Genomic DNA, 23,062 nt, shown 5'->3' on the forward strand with positions numbered 1-23,062 from the left:
ATCACATCAGGGCCAAAGTTTGTTTTTTTTTTGTTCGTTTTTTTCTCCAGTAAACTTACACATGGTAAACAACTTTGTCATTGTTGAATGCATGCATTAACAAACAAATCTTTCTAAAGGCATATAATAATTGAAATCAGTTTGGATAAACAAGAGAGCAGAAATTTGTTGGAAGTTCATGTTTAACACTTTTCTAAAGCCAGACTCCTCAGCTGGGTTACATTTTTTTAACGGCCCCCACACACATTCAGTCCAACAGAGAGATCTACAGCACTCTCACAAAACAACATGTGCTGCAGAAGTCACAGGTTTGGGCACAGCGCTGCTTTTTGTGCCTGATGATTGATTTTAGATGGTGGAAATTGTAGCAAAGATGTTTGGATTTGGTCAATTAAATTAAGGTTCTTGCTGTCTGGTGAGATTTTCGTTATGTTGTTTTAGAACAGCTAATAGGACAGTTGTTGCAGTGGAGGCATTATTGGCAAACATCTTGCATCTTGCACCTTTTTTGGCCAATGGGAATTTTCAAGATGCTTGATTTAGCCACTGCAAAAACAGCCTTTTGTGAAGATGCAATGTCCATTTAGTACACTTTTAGGTGTATTAGTGGGCTTGCTAGTACATAGTATTTGATTCAGCTCCTAAGTTTAACAATTTTTGCAGTCCATATGTGCTACATACTGTACATGAAAGCCATAAATCATACAACTTGTGAAAGAAAGGTGTGCTATTACTTTTATAAGTGGACTTAATTATTATTTTTTTTTCCTTACAGATAATAAAAAATATGAGAAAAAGGCCATAAACTTGCACATGAATTGTGCTTGAGCCTTATCTATGGCTGTGTTTTGTTTTTGTTTTTTTTGTTTTTTTCTAACCCCACAAATGTACAAACATCTGAAAGATACAATTATTCTCAGCCTTGTCTGTATTTACATGTGGAAATAATCTGATTTCATTCCAAAATAAACTTCTCCATCCATCTGGGTGGTCAGAAAACCACTAGTAGCCTAGAAGCAAAGAGTTTGATCCCATGCATTCATCATTCAGATTTATTCCCATCAGGAGATGGAAGTCAGCGGGGACTTGACAGGGAACCAACAGCAGATATGATGGCTAATATTGTTGTTTATGTTGTCTAGCTGTGCGCTTCTGCAGTGCAAATGTTTGAAGAAACTGCCCACACATTCAGTGCTTTGATCATTCCATCCATTTTGCACATCTGCAGGATTAAGATAGCAAAAGCATGGACTGCAAACATTTTAATGTCACACCATACTGTAGCCACTTCCTTACATCTGGAACATATGTGTTGTAGCACTGGGCAGTATGACCCCAGACTGTATATTGAATTCCTGACTAAAAAAAAGAATGATATCATGATATATACTGTGATATAAAATGACCTTGAGTGGCGAGATGAATGTCATCTGTAAACATATCACACATGCTTATATCAAAGCTCAGAGCTCATGTTTAATTTTTACATCAAAACAATCTGAGTCGCTTCATTGTGGTTGAACAAGCCGACGCAAAATGGCAGTAACTACACATGCTCGCTAGCTTTCATCTTCAGTCATCTGGAGTTGATTATTGGTGATCTAACGCCCAGACTACTTCACTATTCATCACTGTGTTTGTCTTAGTCCATGCTAAACCAAAAACTTCAAGGAAGTGGTGGAGACATGCATATGTGGAAAGATTGTTTTGCAGCTGTTGGCTTTTCATGGTCCTTTCTTTAGAAATGATGTTCTAATTTTAAAATTACTGTTCTATCACAGCAAAAGAGGAACATTGAGAGAGAGAGATAGCTTTTTGTTTGTTTGTTGAGTAGTGATTGAACACACACTTGAATGTTTGGGCTCCAGAAAGGCCTTTATTAATCATACGGGATGTTTACATGCCATACACATTTTGCAGCAGATGTGTGTAAACTGTTTACACATAGTGATCTTTCTGTTAAAGGCATACAGTATACCCTTTCTGTAGACTTACGATATTGGATGTGTTTGCTAAGGCAAGCATCACTGTTATTATTTCTTATATTTAGTGATTTGAATGAAGTAAACACATGCTGTTAAACTTTTCTGGACTAAGCAATTGGCTCATCCAAAGGAAAAAATAAGTTATTTTGAACTTTTTATTCATCAAACAAATCTTGAAAACATGTATCATTGTTTCCACAAAAATTATAAGTAGCAACTGTTTTCAATAATAATAATAATAATAATGATGATAATAATAATAATAATAATAATAGTAATGATAAATGTTTCTTGAGCACCAAATTGGCATATTAGAATTATCTCTGAAAGACCATGTGATACTGAAGACTGGAGTAATGGCCCAGCCATCACAGCAAAAAATATATATTTTAAAATGTATTAATTTTATTACATTAATTTAATTTATGAATTAAATTAACAGTTATTTTAAATTGTAATATTTTTTCATAATATTATCATTCTTTTTTAAATTTTATTAGTGGTCAACTGATTTTACCGATACCGATAGCTAGGTTGGACCACACTGGCCGATAACCGATTAATTAAAAATTGTTTTTAAAAATAGGTACTGAATGAAAGCTAAAATAGTGAACTTTAAAAAAAAAAAAAAAAAACACAGTACTGAACCACATTTAAATTGGAATAAAATGTTAGTATTAAATATTAATTATACATCAATTTTAGTTTATAGTTCATTAACTAACAGATGCATTGAATTCAAGCAGTGGTCCAAAACTGTTTATTGAATCCCCAAACAAGCAAAAGTTAACTTCAAGAATGAACAATGTTGTGTTGATGAGTTTGAAGTTTGGTGTTTGACAAAACAAAGCAAAACAGAAAGAGAAAGTGTGATATATATTATAGCACAGTACACAATCTCCAATCCTAGGTTGAAGTCATTATGTACATTAACAGTAATGTGAGACAAATGTAATGTAATTTAATGGAAAGGTGTGTGATAGGCGCTCTGTGGCGTGGAAGGATTTCTGTCAGTTGCATTAACATATCATATTGCTTTGTCACGTCACTAGCTTTAAATATGCAACTTCTCTGAATTAAAGATGGTAACAATAAACTAATGCAAATAGATGGTAACAATCATGGCATTACATATTTGGGGCAGATTTCCGTGTGTTTTGGTCACATCGTTTTAACTGCTTAATTTTCTACTAATGTTAGTGTCCTCTCAGCTTTAACGGCAAACATACTGTTGTTTTTTCTCTACTAAAGAAGCATCTAGTCAACAAATTAATTACTTTATAATGATATGGAAACATGTACTGTAGTGTACTGTATACGTACGGTTTCGTTGTCAATCTTCCGCATGTGAATTGTCCTGCTCTGTGCAGCGCAAGGTGTCAGTGATTCGCTTCTAAAGACAGCGGACCCTCCTCAGCTGCTCTAGCAACTGACGCAACCTGGAAAACCACCAATATGGATTTTTGGAAAACAGCGATATTTTCAGCAATCGACTATTGGTCCCAATTAATCGGCAAAACCGATCAATCGTTCGACCTTTATATGTATTTTTGATTAAATAAATGCAGCCTTGGTAAGCATAAGCATTTTTTTAAGCAAGCAGCATACAGTATATGTTGTTTTGTTGTTTAATTATTATAATTATATGTTATTTAATTATTATAAAGTATTTTATTTTTGGACATTTACACCATTGTCTTCTATAGTGACCCATGTGGCAAGGCTGGAAATGCAACATTGCACTGTGTTATGAATAGTATTCAGACACATTTCGGAAAGACAACTCGTTTGTTTAGCCAGAAGAGATCACTTAGAGCATGTCTGGTGCCTAAAACATGAAAAAGCAATGGCTTCAGACAGATGCTCTCAAAGATCAAACACACACACTTTACAGTAATTAGAAACGTACCCTTGTGTTTATCACCTCTCTGTAACACTCTTCAACTGCTCACAAGATCCTGTGCTAGTGCTCGTTTCGGAGGGTTTCATTTTACTGGCTAAAGACCCCCTGTAAAAGTTTTGAGTAGTTTACCATACTTAAGTTCATCTAGACAATGGAAACATGCGTTTGGTTGCGCAAAGATCAAAAAGAAGAAAACTGACTATAATTCCAAAAGTAATCATTAGCAGAATTGCAGAGACCATAAATTAAAATGTTTACTATGTGTTTTACAACTGAATCTTAAAGCCTGGCCAGAGGCTCTTCATAATAAACACCAGATTTGGAGGGAATAATATACACAATAACATGGAGGGAAGAACAATTTAACATGTTCTTAACAAAAACTGATTTAAAGTAAAGTTAAACTGCTGCGATTAAACACACACTTGAATGTTTTTGGCTACAGAAATGCATTTATTAATCAAACGCTATGTTTACATGATATCTAAACATTTTGCACCATATGTGTTTTGGATGTTTAAACTTTACACGCAGATGATCTTTCTGTTTATGAAGACTTCTGTTATTAGTGGTTTTTGTTAAGACGATCACATTACTATTTCTCATACTTAGGGTGTAACTCGTTGAACATTTTGTTACTTTTATAATCAATTAAGCATGATAGCAACCACCAGAACACCTTAGCAGCCACATACAGTAGCATGCTCTAGAATGCTAACATGCTAATTTGTGTTGATTGATACATAGAGTTTTGTTGATAGAGTCAAACTCGAGTTTGTAACTTGCATTTGGGAGATATGCTGTAAACTCACAAATCTCAGAAGAAAAGCCAGAATTTTGAGATATAAATGCGCAAATGCTAGAAAAATGTCTGAATTGTGTGATAAAAATTACCTTTTTATATTTTATTTTATGGTGGAAAAAAGCAATTTTTGCGAAATATAAATGCAGAGTTGCAAAATATTAACTTAATAAAAAAGTCAAATACAAGATGTTAACTCGCAGTTCTGAGAAGAAAAGTCTTATTGCATTTGTAAATGACTTCTTTATTATTTATGTTCTGACACTATGGGCCCTATTTTAACGATCTAAGCACATGGTCTGAAGTGCATGGCGCAGGTGCATTTAGGGTATGTTCGAATCCACTTTTGCCAGTTTCAGAATCAGCATTTATTCGCCAAGTGTGCGCAAACACACAAGGAATTTGTTGTGGTTTCTAAGAAGCTCTTGGTACATACATACATACATACATACCAACCTGGTCTCATAAAAATACGTACCTCTGCGCACTTTTTGTGCGACACCGTTTTACGTACCTTGCTGCACGTTTCGCCGCAGTTTCAAATAGAAATGTCCACTGAGTGGCGCTAAAACACAGGTTCAATATGTGAACCCTGGCACGTTTTTATTACGTAGATATCGGTACGTATTTCTGTTTTTTTATTATGTTGCTTCAGATACGTATTGCGGCAGTTCAGAATTCAAATATCCGGGGACTGTCGCTAAAGGTTAATGCTCTATCGTGTTGGAAATATTCCCTACACCAAATCCAACCCTAAACCTACCCGATAGTGTTAACAAATGCAAAACTGATATAAACACGTATTAGCTGATGCAACTGTGCCATTTGAACTTCCTTTTATGCAGATTTTAACTGCTTTGTCGAACCGTAGTTAGACGGGATTCAAACCGGTGCTTCTCGTCTTCTAAGTCCGTCTCCGTACTCCGTGAGCTACCGAACAGACTTATCATCTATGAAAACCCATATATATGAAGCTGGATGTGTGCGATGCTAACGTTCAAAATCTCCCAGCATATTAATATTGTTTTGAAGTCATGGCATGATATTCTTCAAGTAACTGTGCGAAAATTACGCTTTATTAATCACAACTCTGTAAATTTGTGTGAAAGTGTTCATTTATTTTGGAAACTGCTTGATATGTACTTATTGGTATGTATTTCATGTCACGCTAAAAAGTGCACCCAGGTACGTAAATGCCATGAGACCAGGTAGATACATACAGTACATACATATCTGATATGAGAACAGAAACATTTAAATAAGACTTAACAATAAATAATAATGTGTATGAATCTGGAACAGAAGATTTATGTACAGATTTGTGCATTATTTTCTCTATATATACAGCTGTATAGAAAATATGCATATGTGACCCTGGACCACAAAACCAGTCTTAAGTGTCAATTTTTCAAAATTGAGATTTATACATCATCTAAAAGCTGAATAAATAAGCTTTCCATTGATGTATGGTTTGTTAGGATCTGACAAAATTTGGCCGAGATACAACTATTTGAAAATCTGGAATCTGAGGGTGCATAAAATCAAAATACTGAGAAAATCGCCATTTAAAATTGTCCAAATGAAGTCCTTAGCAATGCATATTACTAATCAAAAATGAAATTTTGATACATTTATGGTAAGAAATTTACAAAATATCTTCATGGAACATGATCTTTACTTAATATCCTAATGATTTTTGGCATAAAAGAAAAATTGATAATTTTGACCCATACAATGTATTTTTGGCAATTGCTACAAATATACCCCAGCGACTTAAGACTGGTTTTGTGATCCAGAGTCACAATGTATTTCCATAGTTCTTGAGAGAGAGGCAATACTTAGAGATGGAGAATGAATTACAGGCATGAATTACAGAACACAGTTAATAATTCCTGTGTTACCTGGAGATGGCATGGGGGAAAAAACGTTTTTTATGCCTAGATGTTCTAGTGCACAGAGTGCAAACAGGTTGTATCCGGGGTGAGAGGGGTCTGTGATGATGTTACCTGCCCGTTTCTTCACTCTGGAGTAGTTCAAGTACTGAAGGCTGGGCAGGTGGACACCAATGATCCTTTCTGCTGTCCTAACAGTCCGCTGCAGTCTTCTTATGTCTGATCTGCTGGCTGACCCAAACTAGATAGTAATAGGAGAGCACAGAACTGACTCAATAGCAGCTGAGTAAAACTGCGTCATATGCACCTGTGGCATGTTGAACATTTTCAGTTGACGAAGGAAGTACAACCTCTGCTGAGCCTTTTTCACGATGGAGTCAATGTGAGTGTCCCACTTCAGGTCCTGAGAGATGGTGGTTCCCAGGAACTTGAATGACTCCACTGCAGTCACAGTGCTGTCAATGATGGTGAGTGGGGGGAGTGCAGGGGTGTTTCTCCTGAAGTCCACCATCATCTCTACAATTTTGGGTGTGTTGAGCTCCAGTTGTTGTGACTGCACCAGACAGCCAGCTGCTCAACCTCTTGTCTGTAAGCAGACTCATCGCCGTCCTGGATGAGGCCGATAACTGTAGTGTCATCTGCAAACTTCAGGAGTTTGACAGAGGGGTCTTTAGAGGTGCAGTCATTTGTGTAGAGAGAGAAAAGCAGTGGGGAGAGAACATAGCCTTGAGGAGCTCCAGTGCTGATGGTGCGTTTGTTGGATGTGAGTTTTCCCAGCCTCACTAGCTGCTGCCTGTCTGTCAGGCAGCTGGTGATCCACTGACAGATTGAGATGGGCACAGAGAGCTGGGTCAGTTTATTCTGAAGGGTATCCAGGATGATGGTGTTGAAAGCGGAGCTGAAGTCCACAAACAGGATCCTTGCATAAGTCCCCGGTTTGTCCAGATGTTTTAGGATGTAGTGCAGTCCCATGTTGACTGCATCATCCACAGACCTGTTTGCTCGGTAAGCAAACTGCAGGGTGTCCAGCAAGGGTACAGTAATATTCTTCAGGTGGGCCAACACCAGTCTTTCAAATGACTTCATCACCACAGACGTTAAAGCAACAGGTCTGTAGTTTTTGGTTTCTTGGGTACAGGGATGATGGTGGAGCATTTGAAGCAGGAGGGGACTTCACACAGCTCCAGTGATCTGTTGAAGATCAATGTGAAGATGGATGATAGCAGGACAGCACAGGCTTTGAGGCAGGCTGGAGAGACACTGTCTGGGCCTTTGGCTTTCCTTATCTTCTGTCTTCTGAAGACTTTGCTTACATTATCTTCATAGATCTTAAGTGCAGGTTAAGAAACAGTAGGGGGGAGGGAGGGTGAGGGTGTTGATGGCTGTGCTGTGAGACAGTCAGAGTGGGTGTGGGGTGTCAGACCAGGCTTTTGCTTTTCAAACCAGCAGTAAAACTCGTTCAGGTCTTCAGCCAGTTGTTGAATGGCCTCAGTGCTGGGGGATGGGGGGACTACTTTCCAGAGTAGTTTTTCTTTGCCACTCTTATCTCCCTATTTAGTGTGTATTTGGCCTGTTTGTACAAGGCGTTGTCCCCACTCCTGTAGGCATCCTCTTTGGCCTGGCGAAGCTGTTTGAGTTTTGTGCTGAACCAAGGTTTGTCATTGTTAAATGTTAAATGAGTCCTGGTGGGTACACACATGTCCTCACAGAAACTAATGTAGGACGTCACGGTGTCCGTGAGCTCATCCAGATCAGTAGCTGCAGTCTAAAAAAAAAATCCCTTTTTTTATCCTTGTTTAACAATGAAAAAAAAATGGTACATGGTCCAAAAGAGTTGTACCTATTATTTTATTGAGTCATGGGTGTGTTTTGGATGTAACATGCAATAAACCAATCAGTCTCATCTCCCATTCCCTTTAAATGCCAGTTGCGCTTGCACCATGGCGGAATTTGCAAGAGCAAAAACTGAATGCTTCTCCAGAGAGGAAATGGATCATTTTAAATATTTGGCATGTTTGTGTGCTGCTGCGCGTGTGTGTAATAAGCAGAGTGTATGTGCGTTGTGCACCCGCCTTTAGGCACATATTAACACACCCTATAAATAAATGTAAAAAATAATACTGCGCCATTGACTTTAGGCCAAGTTTTAGTTGGTCAACTGCCTCAAAATAGCAACGCGCCAACAATGCGCCTGAACACACCTCATTTTTAGACCAGTATGCCCATGGGCGAACAGATGGGTGCAAGTGCATTTGCTATTTAAACAACGTGGCGCTGGATGTGAAAATGATAACTGCGTCGAGCTGAAACTAGCAAAAAACACTTACGTTGCACCTGGTGTCACATTGTGCCGGGTATATGATAGGGCCCTCAATCTCATAATTCAGACTTTTTCTCACAATTGCAAAAATCAAAATTGCATGATTTTACCAACTGCGACATATAAGCACGGAACTGCAAGATATAAACTCGCAATTCTGAGAAAAATTAATTTAAGGAGAAAAGTTTTATTGCACTTTTTTCTCCCAATTGTGAGTTTACATCTCACAAGTCAGATTTTTCTGATCTAATTTTTATAGAAAATATTTAAATATTTATTTACTTTACTTAAAAAAAAATATTTATTTACTTTGCTTCTCCTAAGATTCTTCTAGTACAGCTGTTAGGTGATTTGAACACTTTACAGTATCTGCATTTGTTTGAAGCGTGCATAAATATTGCATTCGCATTCTGGATTCTGTTGATTATACATATTAACAGTGATATACATTTATTTTTCTTGGTGAATGTGTTATTACTTTAAAAATGGATGTTTTTAATATGCTTGTGCAAATGCTAAGCTTGATTTAATGGTGTATACATTAAATCATATATATTTGTATATATTGATATATATTGTATATATTGATATTCAGGGCCTAGAATCTGCTCCATATGAGCCATGAAGGTGCTTTGCTCTTCCATATGTTTGACTCCGTCTTTCTGCTGGCCAAGAGTGTTTGGAAATGTTTTTCTGTCCTTGTAAACAATTGATTGGGCTCCTCCGGCCTCTCCCAAACCCGAGGGGCCCACACTTGGTCTCGTATCTGTCAAGGTAATCACAATGAACCAAAACAATATTGGCATGACGGCATCATTTAACCTTGTCCCTACTGTGAGCTTGCTGGGAGAACGTCTGTGACAGTTGTGGACTTTGAAGTGAGGAATTTGGAGGTAATTGAAGCAGCATGGGAGAGACAGCTTGAAAATAGGGACAGGTGGTTAGTATTATCTCACCGCCTAACCGTAATCTGGCACAAGACACACATGAAGGGATGAATGTATCTGCTGGACTGGAGGCAAAACTGTGCTGAGGGAGCTGAATTATTGCAGACCATTTAAATTGTTTATTTGAAGCAAGATTGTTGTCTGTGAGATTTTTAAACAGCTGATTGCGATGCTTATAGCACTGATTTAACAGTGATGTCCAAAAGTCTGAAAATCTGGAATTAAGAGTCTAAATTAAACCTAGAAATTAACAGATTTTTTGGGTTTTGAAAAACTTGTTTTAAATATTGACATAAAATTACTATTTGAAGTAATATTTTAGCTGTGTTGCTGATAATTTCATTTGTAATGTAAAAAATATTATATTACAAAAAAGCACAGTAAATGCATTTTCACTAGTGGATCCCACTGTATAAAATCGCAAGTAGGACATATGGAAAATGCTAATTAAATTAAAAGTAATTTTGTAAATAGTAAGGTAAACGATTGTATAAAGTCTTTCTAAATTCACAAAAATATAAAACAGATGTTTTTTTGTTTTTTTTAAAAATTCATTTACACTGTAAATGACATACATTAACCATATTAAAATGGTACAGTTACTAATAACTCTGCCAGCATTGTATTTTCCAGGCTGAATGTTCATATCTTGTGTTCCACAGAATAACAGTCCAGGATCACCTGGGCTTAAAGGAGCCAAAGGTCACAGAGGACCTGAAGGAAATTCTGTAAGCGCACCGCTTCATGTATTTAGCATGTGTTTACTGTATATTCCCTTACTGGAGTATGATAAAAGTTGACATATCATGATTCATGTTCTCAAATGAATGTTCGTATGAGTACTATATTCTGCACCAATTATGGTGCTTATGTCAGTATTCTGGTATAACCACTGTATTTGTATTGGGGATCAGAGAAACATAAACATACTGGTCTGCTGTCTGAATTGAGTCTTGGAACATTTGAGATCTAAAATGTTTGCACCAAATGTCTGATGTCCACAGGTGCGTGAAAGTTCAGTTCGACCTTTTGTTGAGAAATTCAATGGAATGTGATCAACAAATCTAACCTCAAAATTTTGGCCAAATAAAAGTTAGAAAAACAAGTTTTATTGTTAGCTTGATATAGTATCAAAAACACCACTTGCCACATTTGACATGCTCACTTAACCTAAAATATGTCAAAAACCTGGACCTGAACCTGGTTAAATATCTCCAAATCAGATACATATAGAAAATGATTGGCATTATTATATTTTCAGAAGTAAACAACCAGGCTTTTATACTGTCCAGAGGAGCCAAGAGAAGTGTTTAAGTGTACAAATCTCCAGTTATGTGAAACGCCGCTGAGCAGCAGTGAGTTATGGGAGTGTGGGAAGGGAAATTTCTCTCAGCCTGCAATTTTGTGATGTTCCTCTTTGCCACTGGATGACATCCAGAGAGGAGGAGACTTGACGGTCTCAAAAATGCTCTTATTTGGAATGAGATTCAGAGCTTCTTTGCTCTGGCAGAACTACATCTGTGTAGCATGTAATAAAGCAGACAGTGACCTTTGCACAGACCTTTTTATGTTGTTCGATATTACAGAAGCAGTCATATTTGCATTTGGTGTGTGAATTCAGTTTGCACATTGTACATTTCATTTGTCTTGTTTTCATGCACAGGGACCACCAGGACCACCTGGGCCGCAAGGAGCTGATGTGAGTGAGTTTAATTTAAATAAACGGAGTTTTACTGAATGCACAAATCAAAGAAAGGCACACATTATTGGATATAGTCTAATGCAAATGTTCCAGCACAGTTTCCTGTATGAAGAGACAAAGAGAAACGCAAATGGTGACAGTGCTCTTGATAAATGACCTGGACATTCCACAATTCACTTTCCGTTATTTTTGTGAATTCCACATCGTTGACAGTCAGTAGCGATGGAAATCTCTAGCCAAGGCCCAAGCACATACTAGACTACTCCTTTTGTGGAATAAAAGCATCTTTAAATAGCACACAACAGCTGCCTTGTTCCGACTGCATATATAAAGAAATGAATGCATGACACTATAGATGTGCAGTTTTCAAGAGTGTCATTTATAGAGGTCATTTTGTACTTTTTATTTATCGATTTATTTATTTTATTTATTTATTTTTTGCACTGAGGGCCACTTATAATGCATAATGCAAAGTTTAATATATATATATATATATATATATTTAGTGACCACTAGACAATTTTGACCATTATAGAATTGAACAGGCTGTTATTTTGCTGCTGTGCCTTTAAGACATCTTTTTAAACAGTCTTTCACATTTGAAATGAGATACAAGTTCAATGTAGTTTTTAATGCTCCATCATTAAATGCTCCGCATAAACTTTTAAAATCAGACTTATGACTAACGTCCTTCAGAAGGCGCTGCAGAGCCGTAGGTGCTACACCACCAGAAACTGCTCAAAGTGGCCCACATTTTACTTTTATTATTTTTTATCCTGGTATTTAGGAATATTATAATCTCTCTTTTAGTACTGTGACTTTATTTTTCTTAATAACAAATATGCCTTAATATGTAAATATGTTAGTTATGTGAAATATATAGTTATGTAAATATGGTAGGTACAAAGTACTGTATATGCCTGATTTAAAAAAAAAAATTGTATTAGTATAGAATGAGTCAATTGTTTAGTTGCTAGTTTCAATAAATGGTCTCTCTTTTACGTGTGAGAAAGATTTGCAATTTTTTAGTACAGTAATCTTTATCCAAAAATCAAGGGGGGATGCGGAAATGCACTTTTTAAAAAAGTGTATTGCAGTAACTGTGAGTCTTTGGGGAGTGCTGTGCAGCAGAATTTCCTGTAATTAAAACAACATGGACTTGTGGCTCCATTTTGTGATACAAAATGGCGACAGAGAAAAACAGTTGCAGAAGCAGCAGTCTGTATTACTGTCTCTCTCTATTTGTAGGAATGTGAGATTCTGGATATCATCATGAAGATGTGCTGTGAGTAGACCTGTTTTTGTATTTACCCATGACTCACTACTCAGTTCCACTGCCTCCATAAATGGCGTACTGCCTGTCACCCACACTGATTTAACAACGTAACGTCAACTCATGCCATGAAGTGATGATGCAGCAGTCCACCTAGCCAGCTCAGTGTTCACAATACTCTGCAGACCAGTAGTAAACATGCAAAAAGTTGGGTAAGGCATGAGAGAAATGACACCACCATTCATGTATAATTGTGCTTTTTTCCCCAAAACACTGTTGCAGAAATCATGCATTCATATATATATAATATGTCTAGTTAAGTTAATCAAATTATGTCTTTATTGCTTTTGAAAGGATATTCATTATTTTGTTTCATAACTCTCGTTGGAGCTGTAGACTTTTACCCAGAATGGATTCATTTAAATAATCATATTGTGCAAGTTTATCATAAATATTAGTTTTGGAAGCTTAACTTAGATATTTAATATCACCATCCGGGCATGTGAAAGCAGGACATAATCCAAGAGAGAGAAAACACTGATGCTTTGAACAGAAGTGTGTAAAAGTTCAGTGTAAGGTTACACATTAGCTTGAAGGAAGGGGATTCGACAGTATTAACCAATCAGGTGCAAATAATGTGTTGTGGGCTGCTGTTTTACTTAATATGGCCCACATTTTTGGGATATGAAGGTTCTACCTGTACGGCCCTTGTGCATTCATCTTGAGTTGCTATTTATATATATATATATATATATATATATATTAAAAACTACTGACTCTTGTTGTGATAGTATTTAATTTTATAAATTACTTTAGTCATGTAAGATTAAACACAATGAGTAAAAGCAGAGTTTGAAATGTATTACTGTATGAATGAAACCTCAGGGACCAGAAAAAAGCAGACAAAATTGTCCAAAATAAATGTTTATATATATATATCTGTTTCAGCCATCGACGACAAATAGCTCCAACCATTCATTTGAGATTAGGCTGCTTTGTGTCTTTTAGAGTTTTATCATTTGTTTTTACTCCCAAGCATATTACTTTTGCCTTGTTCTGTCCAGATTTTCGCAGATTGGTTTATTTTACGTCTGTATACTAGAGGCTTATGTAAGCCATTGTTCTGTTCATTATTGCCACCACAGATTAAACACATATTATGGTCTTTTTGTGGGGGAAAAAATTATTTGATCCCCTTTTTGGCAATCACAGAGGTCAGATGTTTCTTGTAGTTGGCTACCAGGTTTGCACACATCTCAGGACGGATTTTGTCCCACTCCTCTTTGCAGGTCCTCTCCAAGTCATAAGGTTTCTAGGCTGACGTTGGCAACTCGAACCTTCAGCTCCCTCCACAGATTTTCTATGGGATTAAGGTCTGGAGACTGGCTAGGCCACTCCAGGACCTTAATGTGCTTCTTCTTGAGCCACTCCTTTGTTGCCTTGGCCATGTGTTTTGGGTCATTGTCATGCTGGAATACCCATCCACGACCCATTTTCAATGCCCTGGCCCTTCAGTCCTTCACGGCGTAGTGTGTTACCAATTGTTTTCTTGGTGACTATGGTCCCAGCTGCCTTGAGATCATTGACAAGATCCTCCCGTGTAGTTCTGGGCTGATTCCTCACCTTTATCATGATCATTGAAACTCCACGAGGTGAGATCTTGCATGGAGCTTGTGGTTCTTCCATTTGCAAATAATCGCACCAACTGTTGTCACCTTCTCACCAAGCTGCTTGGCGATGGTCTTGTAGCCCATTCCAACCTTCCAGGTCTACAATCTTGTCCCTGACATCCTTGGATAGCTCTTTGGTCTTGGCCATGGTGGAGAGTTTGGAATCTGATTGATTGATTGCTTCTGTGGACAGGTTGTCTTTTATACAGGTAAAAAGCTGAGATCAGGAGAACTCCCTCCTAATCTCAGCCCCTTACCTGTATAAAAGACACCTGGGAGCCAGTAATCTTGCTGATTGATAGGGGATCAAATACTTATTTCACTCATTAAAATGCAAATCAATTTATAACTTTTTTGAAATGCGTTTTTCTGGATTTTTTTTTGTTATTCTGTCTCTCACTGTTCAAATAAACCTACCATTAAAATTATAGACTGATCATTTCTTTGTCAGTGGGCAAACGTACAAAATCAGCAGGGGATCAAATAATTTTTTCCTCCACTGTAAGTGTTAATGAGTACATTTTATAAACGTTTATTATTTCCAGACTAGATTCTTCCTTCTGTGAAATAGTAAAATAATTGTGGATGCCTTACTGTGAATGTTTTGATAGAACATACGTTTCTGATTTGCCTCATATTGTCAAATTTGATGGAAATGTAATGTGTTTTCTCTCTCTTTCTTCATTTCTTTCTTTCAGCTTGCTGTGGTAAGTCCCAAGACTTTGTATATTAAGTATATTAAAAATGTTTCAAATGGTGTTTTTATTTAGCGTTTTGCAATGCCATCTTCAAACATGCTTGATGCATGTTTTTTTTTTTTTGTTGTTGTTGTTGTTTGTTTGTTAAGAATGCAAATGTGGACCCCTGGACATTGCATTCATTGTTGACAGCTCTGAGAGTATTGGAGCTTCTAACTTTGCCATCGCTAAAGACTTCATTGTGACTGTAATGGACAGGCTCAAGTTAAGACAGGTAAGCTTCCTTTTTAGATCACCAAGAGACTCAATAACATTTCAGTTAACTGTCAGCTTTGATTTATTAGAGTTGTAACCATCATAGACACTAAGGAAGACACGTTTCCAATGTTATTCAGATTAGTGGTTGACCGAATTGGGTTTTTCAATGATTGATTCATTAATTATTACATTTGGTCTTCTCCAATCTTGAATGCATGGTGGTTACATACTAGATGCATGAGCTCTTCTGAATAAATTTCACTCAATGATGTACTGTATTTAAGCTGAGTTTCTTTATTTTTCTTTCAGTTTGGTGCCAATGAGTCTCGTATTGGTGTGGTGCAATACAGCGGTGCCAGTGCTCAGGAGGTCGTACAGCTTGGTGATCCCAACATTAAGACCTTAACAGACCTAAAACAGTATGAAATATCAATGTTCTTTTGTTAAAAGCCATAGTCTGCACACAATATGGCAAAAAAAACTTCAAGATACACTTCTGTGGCTTGAAGGAATTTGCTTCCTCTTCAGATGAGCTTGCATTTCATGTGTACGTCTGGAATTGTGTCTGAAGAAATAAAAAAATAATTATCTTTTTCACTTTAGAGCTGTGAAAGAGTTGCGCTGGCTGGCTGAAGCCACATACACTGGAGAAGCTCTGCAGTACTCGCTAAACAACATGATTAACAAGCTTGTGACGGAGAGGAGCGTGGTCCTTGTCCTTACTGATGGACGCTCTGACACCAAAAGAGACAAAGTGCCCCTAAACGTGCTATGTGGCAAGGGACTGAAGGTAAAACTAATGAGCTCAGACAACATAGGCTTTTTGGAAAAAACATGCTTCAAATTTTGCAAAACTATAAAAAACATACCTACACGTACAGTACAATTCCAGTTACCAGTTGAAATAAACACTAGTTACAGTAAAACACCAACGATTTTTATTTCTGTTCACACAAATTATGCTGATTATCGGTTAATCGGGATTGGTTTTATGCACAGTTACTTGCGCAAAACTACATATTACCACAAAGTACTTTTACCATAGCATGTGATTTTGACAATTGCATCACATAACCAACTCCATATGTACTGCTATACTGACATAGTAAACTTGCTTGGTAACGCACCTGATACAGCATTGCACTTGCGATGCGGAGCACTCAGGTACAAGTCCCCTGAAATATGAATCACATTAAAAGAGATTTTGTTGCTTGATTTTGTTAAGAGCACTGGTTGCTGCTGCAATATGTGCAGCAACCAACATAAAAGTGATAAAACATTGCCAAATTCACGGACATCTGTTTCAGATTAAGCTGAGCATGCTTCAAGTGCCTCTCACTGGATATTTAAGTTTGAAAGTGTATGCAAGTATGCAGGAAGCAATGTAATATCATTCTGGCACATTTTCCCATTGACCCTGTGTTGAACTTTGAGCTAATGAACTAATGCAGTTGTGTGGATTTTTGAGGAGGTGTACAGAAACTGCTTCCACAGAAGTTGAATTCATTATTCAGTGATATGAATCGAATATCCTGCAGATGTGATGTTTGGTTTGGGAAAACTTGTGATTCGATGACATTTGATGTTATTGGCATCCAAGTATGGTCCCATGACATGGAGTTAAATGAAGTCCACAACCAGAAAGGATGTACCAGTAGACGGAAACCTTGACTCTCTTATGATTTCTGGCAGGTTGGTGGCGTTGGAGTGACGGATTATGCAGAAAGGCAGCCCAATCCAGAGCAGCTTGATGAGGTTGTGTGTAAAGATGATCCCAGAGAAGGCTTCTCTTTTGTCTTAAACAACTTTGGTCTTCTTCTGGATGACAGTTTCCTGCAAAACCTGACTGAGAGGATCTGTGAAGGTAGGTTAAATACTGCATCTGCTGCAGATTTAGGGTGCTTCGTGAGTTCTGGATTTGAATTTGAGAGATATTTACAATGTTGTGCTTTCTTCACAGACAAGAAGTGTCCCACCTATACTTGTCCAAGTAAGTATTGATTTAAGAGCCACAATTTTCACTATTTTGACTACGAGATAATAACGGTTACACCTTCTTCCCTTTGTCCAGTTTCATTTAATGGCGACACCGATGTCCTCATCATGATGGACAGCTCGGCCAGCGTGGGCTCCAAGAACTTTGAGATGACCAAGGAGTTCGCACAAATGCTGGCTAAGCGCTTTATATCAGCAGAAAGAGGAAGCTTCCAGGTCCGGGTTGGCGTTGGCCAGTACAGCAACAATGCCAACGTAGAGGCCGATTTTTCCTCAAACACCACTCAGGTGGTTGCTCAAATTGCAGAAGCAAAGTTCCAGAATGCAGGTACACAGGTAACAAACGCTCTCAACTTTGCCATTGAGCGCTTCAGGGGCGGCAGGACGAGGAAGAAGAAGCTGCTGGTGTTTTCGGATGGTCGTTCCCAAGGCGTCAACAACATCCAGATTGAAAAATCCGTGGAACAGGTGAGCAACGTGGGCATTGAGCTGTACGTGCTGGCTGTGGGCAACCAGGTAAACGAGGCACACCTGCGCACTTTGGTGAGCCGAGGACGGCCATATGACAATACATACGCCTACCGCCACCTTTTCAAAGTATCCGACTACCGCTCATTGGTCAATGGGGTCTTTTACCAAACTGTATCCCGCAAGATTTCTCTGGAGTAGAGGGGGTGATTGGATAGCGGGAGGGGATCAGGAATAAAGGGGGTGGGCAGCAGTATAGCACAAGCTTTGATTGTTTTTGTTTTTTGTCTGTTTTTTGTGTGAATGATATATCTGAACTTAAAAGGGTTTTCATAGTCTCTTAAATTTCATAAAAGACAGTAAATGATTGTGTCAGAATTCTTAAAAAATATTTTTGTCACTTATTTCTTTGTAAGTAAAGAGATTAATCAAGTCGTTTCACAGATTACACCAATGTTGGAGTAGGTTCTAGAGCTTTGACTATATGACTGTATTAAGCTGTCCATGACTGCCAGAAATTAGCATTAAATGATATATCCACTGTTGAGGGCACGAAAAATTATTTTTTTCAGTGGTAAGGAGCTGAAATCTCTTTGATGTCATCTCTCTTTGATGATGCAGACTTAGACTCTTTGAAATTCATTTAAAAAAAAAATCTTGCAACCAGGGTCCAAAATGAACACATTCTTCAATCACTCAATCAATCAATCAATCAATCAATCAATCAATCAATCAATCAATCAATCAATATATCTATCCATCTATCTATCTTGGAATTATTTTGGACCCTGCTTGCAACCAAGTCCTAGCGATTCTTTATTTGCATTAGTCTGTGGTAAACTTATTTGTTAGCATTAAAAATAAAACTTGAATATAAATTTGGTGCTACCAATGTAAACACTACACTAGCTCCTTTAGTTATTCAAATGCAGGTTTCTTCAAAATTGTTCTTTATGCCTTTATCCAAAGTGTTTACCAATAGGCTTCTCATGTCAGAAATGTATTTGACACCAGCCTCAGGGCTATTGTAAAGGTATTTGAAATAAAGGATGCTACACCCCACCACTAAGGCCTCTGTCATGTGTCTGTCTTGAAAAACATCTGCATTCCACAACACACCAAAAGATGCTGTGAACGATTAGTGTCAGTTTAGTTGTTAAATGAGAATGTTGTGAATTGCTTTCCTCCATAATTTATCTCCTTGCATACGCCACAAACATTCTGAAGTATTTACTGTTTTTCATAAATTTTCGGTTACTGTACATTTTAAATTTTTGCTTTGGCCAATGAATGCTACAACAGGGTTCCCGCGGGTCCTTAAAAAGTCTTAAAAGGTCTTATTTACTTTATCAAATTTAAGGTCATAAAAAGTCTTAAATTGTCTTAATTATGATTTCAGGAGGTCTTAAATTTGGGTACAGAGCAGAATTGCGATACAGCTTAATGTGATGATTAAACTTCAAAAGGCTATAAATAAAATATAAGTGCTGCACGTTTCAAAGTCGGGTGCTGCGCTGCCTTGTGTTCTGCCGTTACCGGGGAAACCGTTCGAAAGCGCCTCCTGCTGGCAGAGAATGAATCTGCACGTTCAATAGGGCTGTTGTTGTGAGTAGCCGGAGGCTGTAGTTTCAGAACTGGATTTCTAGGACCCTATAGTTTGTTTGTTTTTTAATTTAATTTAATTTATTTATTTTTTGCATGTATGTATTGTGTCAGGTCTTCCAGCTAGTTCTATCAAACCTTTACAATTAATCCAGAACGTGGCAGCAAGATTAATTTTTAATGAGCCAAAAAGAATGTAAGAGAGAATGAAGAACGTCACACCTCTCTCTATTATAATTCTATTCTTAAAAAAACAAACAAAAAAAACCTAACACTAGCTTTTCTAATCTTTTTGTATTCTATGATTTCTTTTTGTTTATTATATAATTAACAAAAGCAAAAAAGGCCTCTAACACTAGCTTGCTCTATTCTTTTTCTATTCTATGCTTTCTTTTTGTTTATTATATAATTAAAAAAAAAATCTCTTGCTACATGTACTGCGTTAGGCTAAATGAGACTTGTTATAGCACTTGCATATCATTGCTCTTTTGTTGATTTTGATTGCTTCCATTGTCCTCATTTATAAGTCGCTTTGGATAAAAGCATCTACTAAATGACTGAATATTAGTGGCTCATACTATTTTATAGCACTTGGTATTCAATTCTGTATATTATTATTTTTAAGGAATTATGTAGTTATTTAATTGTATACACTTAATTATTGTCCTAACCAACTCCTAACTCTAAACATACCCGTTGGTAACCCTCTTGAAATATTTAACCTAATTTATTTCAATATTCAATATATTCTGGTTTAAAATTCAGTTTTCTTGGAAAGAAGACTTGTGTCTGTGCGAGACTTCAGTTAATTAGCTGCAGCGCTTCACGTCTGATGTGCTGTTTGTTTGCATCTGTTTGTTTGATGTTTGAATCAGGTCTCCTCTGTTGGAATAGATGGTGCTGTCCCAAAAAATAGGGTCCAATGCAGTCCTCGAACTGCAGCCTCCAGTATTGCAGGAACATTGGGTTGTTTTTGTTCAGACCAATGCAAAAATCGACCCATGTTTTTACCCTGCAAACACGCATAGCTGTAAATGTGAACTGGTGGATCGATAAGGAGATAATTCATTACAAAAATCTAAATCTTTGTATGTTATTTAACTAATATGTGAACCTGGACCACAAAACCAGTCTTAAGTGTCAATTTTTCAAAATTGAGATTTATACATTTATACATTAGCTTTCCATTGATACATGGTTTGTTAGGATCTGACAACATTTGGCTGAGATACAACTATTTGAAAATCTGTAATCTGAGGGTGCAAAAAAATCTAAATATTGAGAAAATTGCCTTTAAAGTTGTCCAAATGAAGTTCTTAGCAATGCATATTACTAATCAAAAATTTACTTTTGATATATTTACAGTAGGAAATTTACAAAATATCTTCATGGAACATGATCTTTACTTAATGTCCTAATGATTTTTGGCATAAAAGAAAAATCAATCATTTTGACCCATACAATGTATTGTTGGCTATTGCTACAAATATACCCCAGCGACTTAAGACTGGTTTTGTGGTCCAGGGTCACATATAATAATTTATTGATAATTGCTTAAATTAATATAATTAATACTTTTGACTCATCCATTTTCTTAAAAAAATGGTTTAAAGGCTGAAATGTAAAGTGTATAATTTTATAAAAATTTTTGTTTCGTGAAAACTTCTATCTGAACTGTAAATCATGCTTTTTACATTCATTTTACAGTTTACCATAGACATTGCCCTACCCTGCTCATATGGTATTAATTTTATTTGTGCAGGTCTTAAAAAAGGTCTTAAAAAGTCTTAAATTTGAGCTTAAAAATCCTGCAGCAACCCTGTACAAAGGAATAGTGATATAAACTATAAAAGTAATACGGTTCAACTTGAAATAAGTTATTTCAGTTTTGCAGTTTATAAGCTTTTCCCCCCTTAAAACTCCTTAAGTAAAGGCAAATGATTAAATATGATTAGAAAGGAATATGCAACAATAAATCAAATCATTTTTGTATTCTCCATTTTTGTCCCTTTGGATATTGACTTGAGATATTCTGTTTATCCCATAAGGAATAAATTCTGGAAAGGAAGAGCACCGCTTCACTTGTTGAACAGTGAATAAGATTGCCTATACATTTGTACAACACTAACAACAATAATGCCAAGTCTCCAAATGGAGATTTTGCTATGTAACATATGCTTTCTTCACCACAAAGAACTGATATCATCTGACATGGCCATTTAAACGTATCCACACAATAACTAGTTAGAGGAGAGACAGGAAACAGGGCAAAAATGCACTTGCTAGACTTCAGGATACACTCTTCTGTTTTGGTAAGAGGGAAAAAATATGTAGGATTTGACATATTTGACACTACATTCAGACTGTATATAGGCTATATTTGGGGTTAGCAAGAAAGGCTGGATTTATTCAATCAGTAAAAAGTACAGTAGAAACAGTAATGTTGTGAAATACTTTAGTGTTACAATTTAAAATAATTTTAATAATTATTTATTAAATCTTAATACATAGCCTTTATTCCTGTGATGCAAAGCTGAATTTCCAGCATCACTACGCTGTCTTCAGTGTCATATGATTCTTCGGAAATCATTTACTATGCTAATTTGGTGTTTAATAAACAGTTCGGTAACACTTTATTTTAGGGTCTCTTAACTAGTTGCTTATTAGCATGCATATTACTAGAATATTAGCCATTTATTAGTACTAATTAAGCACATATTAATGCCTTATTCTACATGACCTTATTCTACATCCCTAATCCTACCCAATACCTAAACTTAACAACTACCTTACTAACTATTAATAAGCAGCAAATTAGTAATTTATTGAGGGAAAAGCCGTAGTTAATAGTGAATAAGTGTTCCCTATTCTAAAGTGTTACCAACAATTCTTATTGATATTTATCTGTATATTTGTGGGACTTTTTGATGAATTGAAAGTTTGAAAGAACAGTATTTATTTGAAATAGAAATATTTGTTGACATTATACATGTCTTTGCTGTACCTTTGCTGATCATTAAATACATATTAGTTTCTAAAAGAAAAAAAAAAAGTTGTATATATATTATTATCTTCATTCATTCATTCATTCATTTAACTTTCCCATTCATTTCTCTTCTCTTTTAAGAGCCAGGTGAATGAGATCGGTGAATGAAGTAAACTCCTGGTTCAGTTTATTTAATACCCCGAGGTGAGAAATCATGAAGAGGAAGCTATGGTGTGATTCACTTTAGCTGTAAACAGATCACATGTGGATCCGTTTTAGCCATTGTATGATTTCTCATTAACTGACTTCAATTTCTGCTAGAAAAGACATTGAAGAACAACTGTGATACATTAAATTAATAGTCTCACTGCATTCCTTTCAAATAAGCAAAACACTTAACATTTGCATTTGCAAGCATACACTGAAAAAAACAATAAGTAAATTTACTTAATTTTTATTTGGCAAGTTTTTGCACAAATAAATTTTAAGTAAAATGTAAGTACTGAATTAAGTAAAATCTACTTGGCTAAGTTAGGTAAAATTAGCAAAGGAAATAAGTAA

The 23,062-nt window shown here is 36.5% G+C and overlaps 1 protein-coding gene across 1 annotated transcript in view; it reads left to right on the forward strand.

The window, feature by feature from the left end:
- Positions 1 to 18,978, forward strand: part of col6a1 (collagen, type VI, alpha 1) — a 37,780-nt gene extending 18,802 nt beyond the window's left edge. Inside the window, 10 exon segments of the mRNA XM_058791863.1 lie at positions 10,512 to 10,577; positions 11,513 to 11,548; positions 12,800 to 12,836; positions 15,193 to 15,201; positions 15,342 to 15,466; positions 15,760 to 15,869; positions 16,054 to 16,240; positions 17,143 to 17,314; positions 17,411 to 17,440; positions 17,522 to 18,978. Of these exon segments, the coding sequence (XP_058647846.1) occupies positions 10,512 to 10,577; positions 11,513 to 11,548; positions 12,800 to 12,836; positions 15,193 to 15,201; positions 15,342 to 15,466; positions 15,760 to 15,869; positions 16,054 to 16,240; positions 17,143 to 17,314; positions 17,411 to 17,440; positions 17,522 to 18,114 (1,365 nt within the window). The 3' untranslated portion in view covers positions 18,115 to 18,978.
- The last annotated feature ends 4,084 nt before the right edge of the window (positions 18,979 to 23,062 follow it).

The sequence above is a fragment of the Onychostoma macrolepis genome, chromosome 11 (assembly GCF_012432095.1).
Source record: "Onychostoma macrolepis isolate SWU-2019 chromosome 11, ASM1243209v1, whole genome shotgun sequence".
NCBI lineage: Eukaryota > Metazoa > Chordata > Actinopteri > Cypriniformes > Cyprinidae > Onychostoma > Onychostoma macrolepis.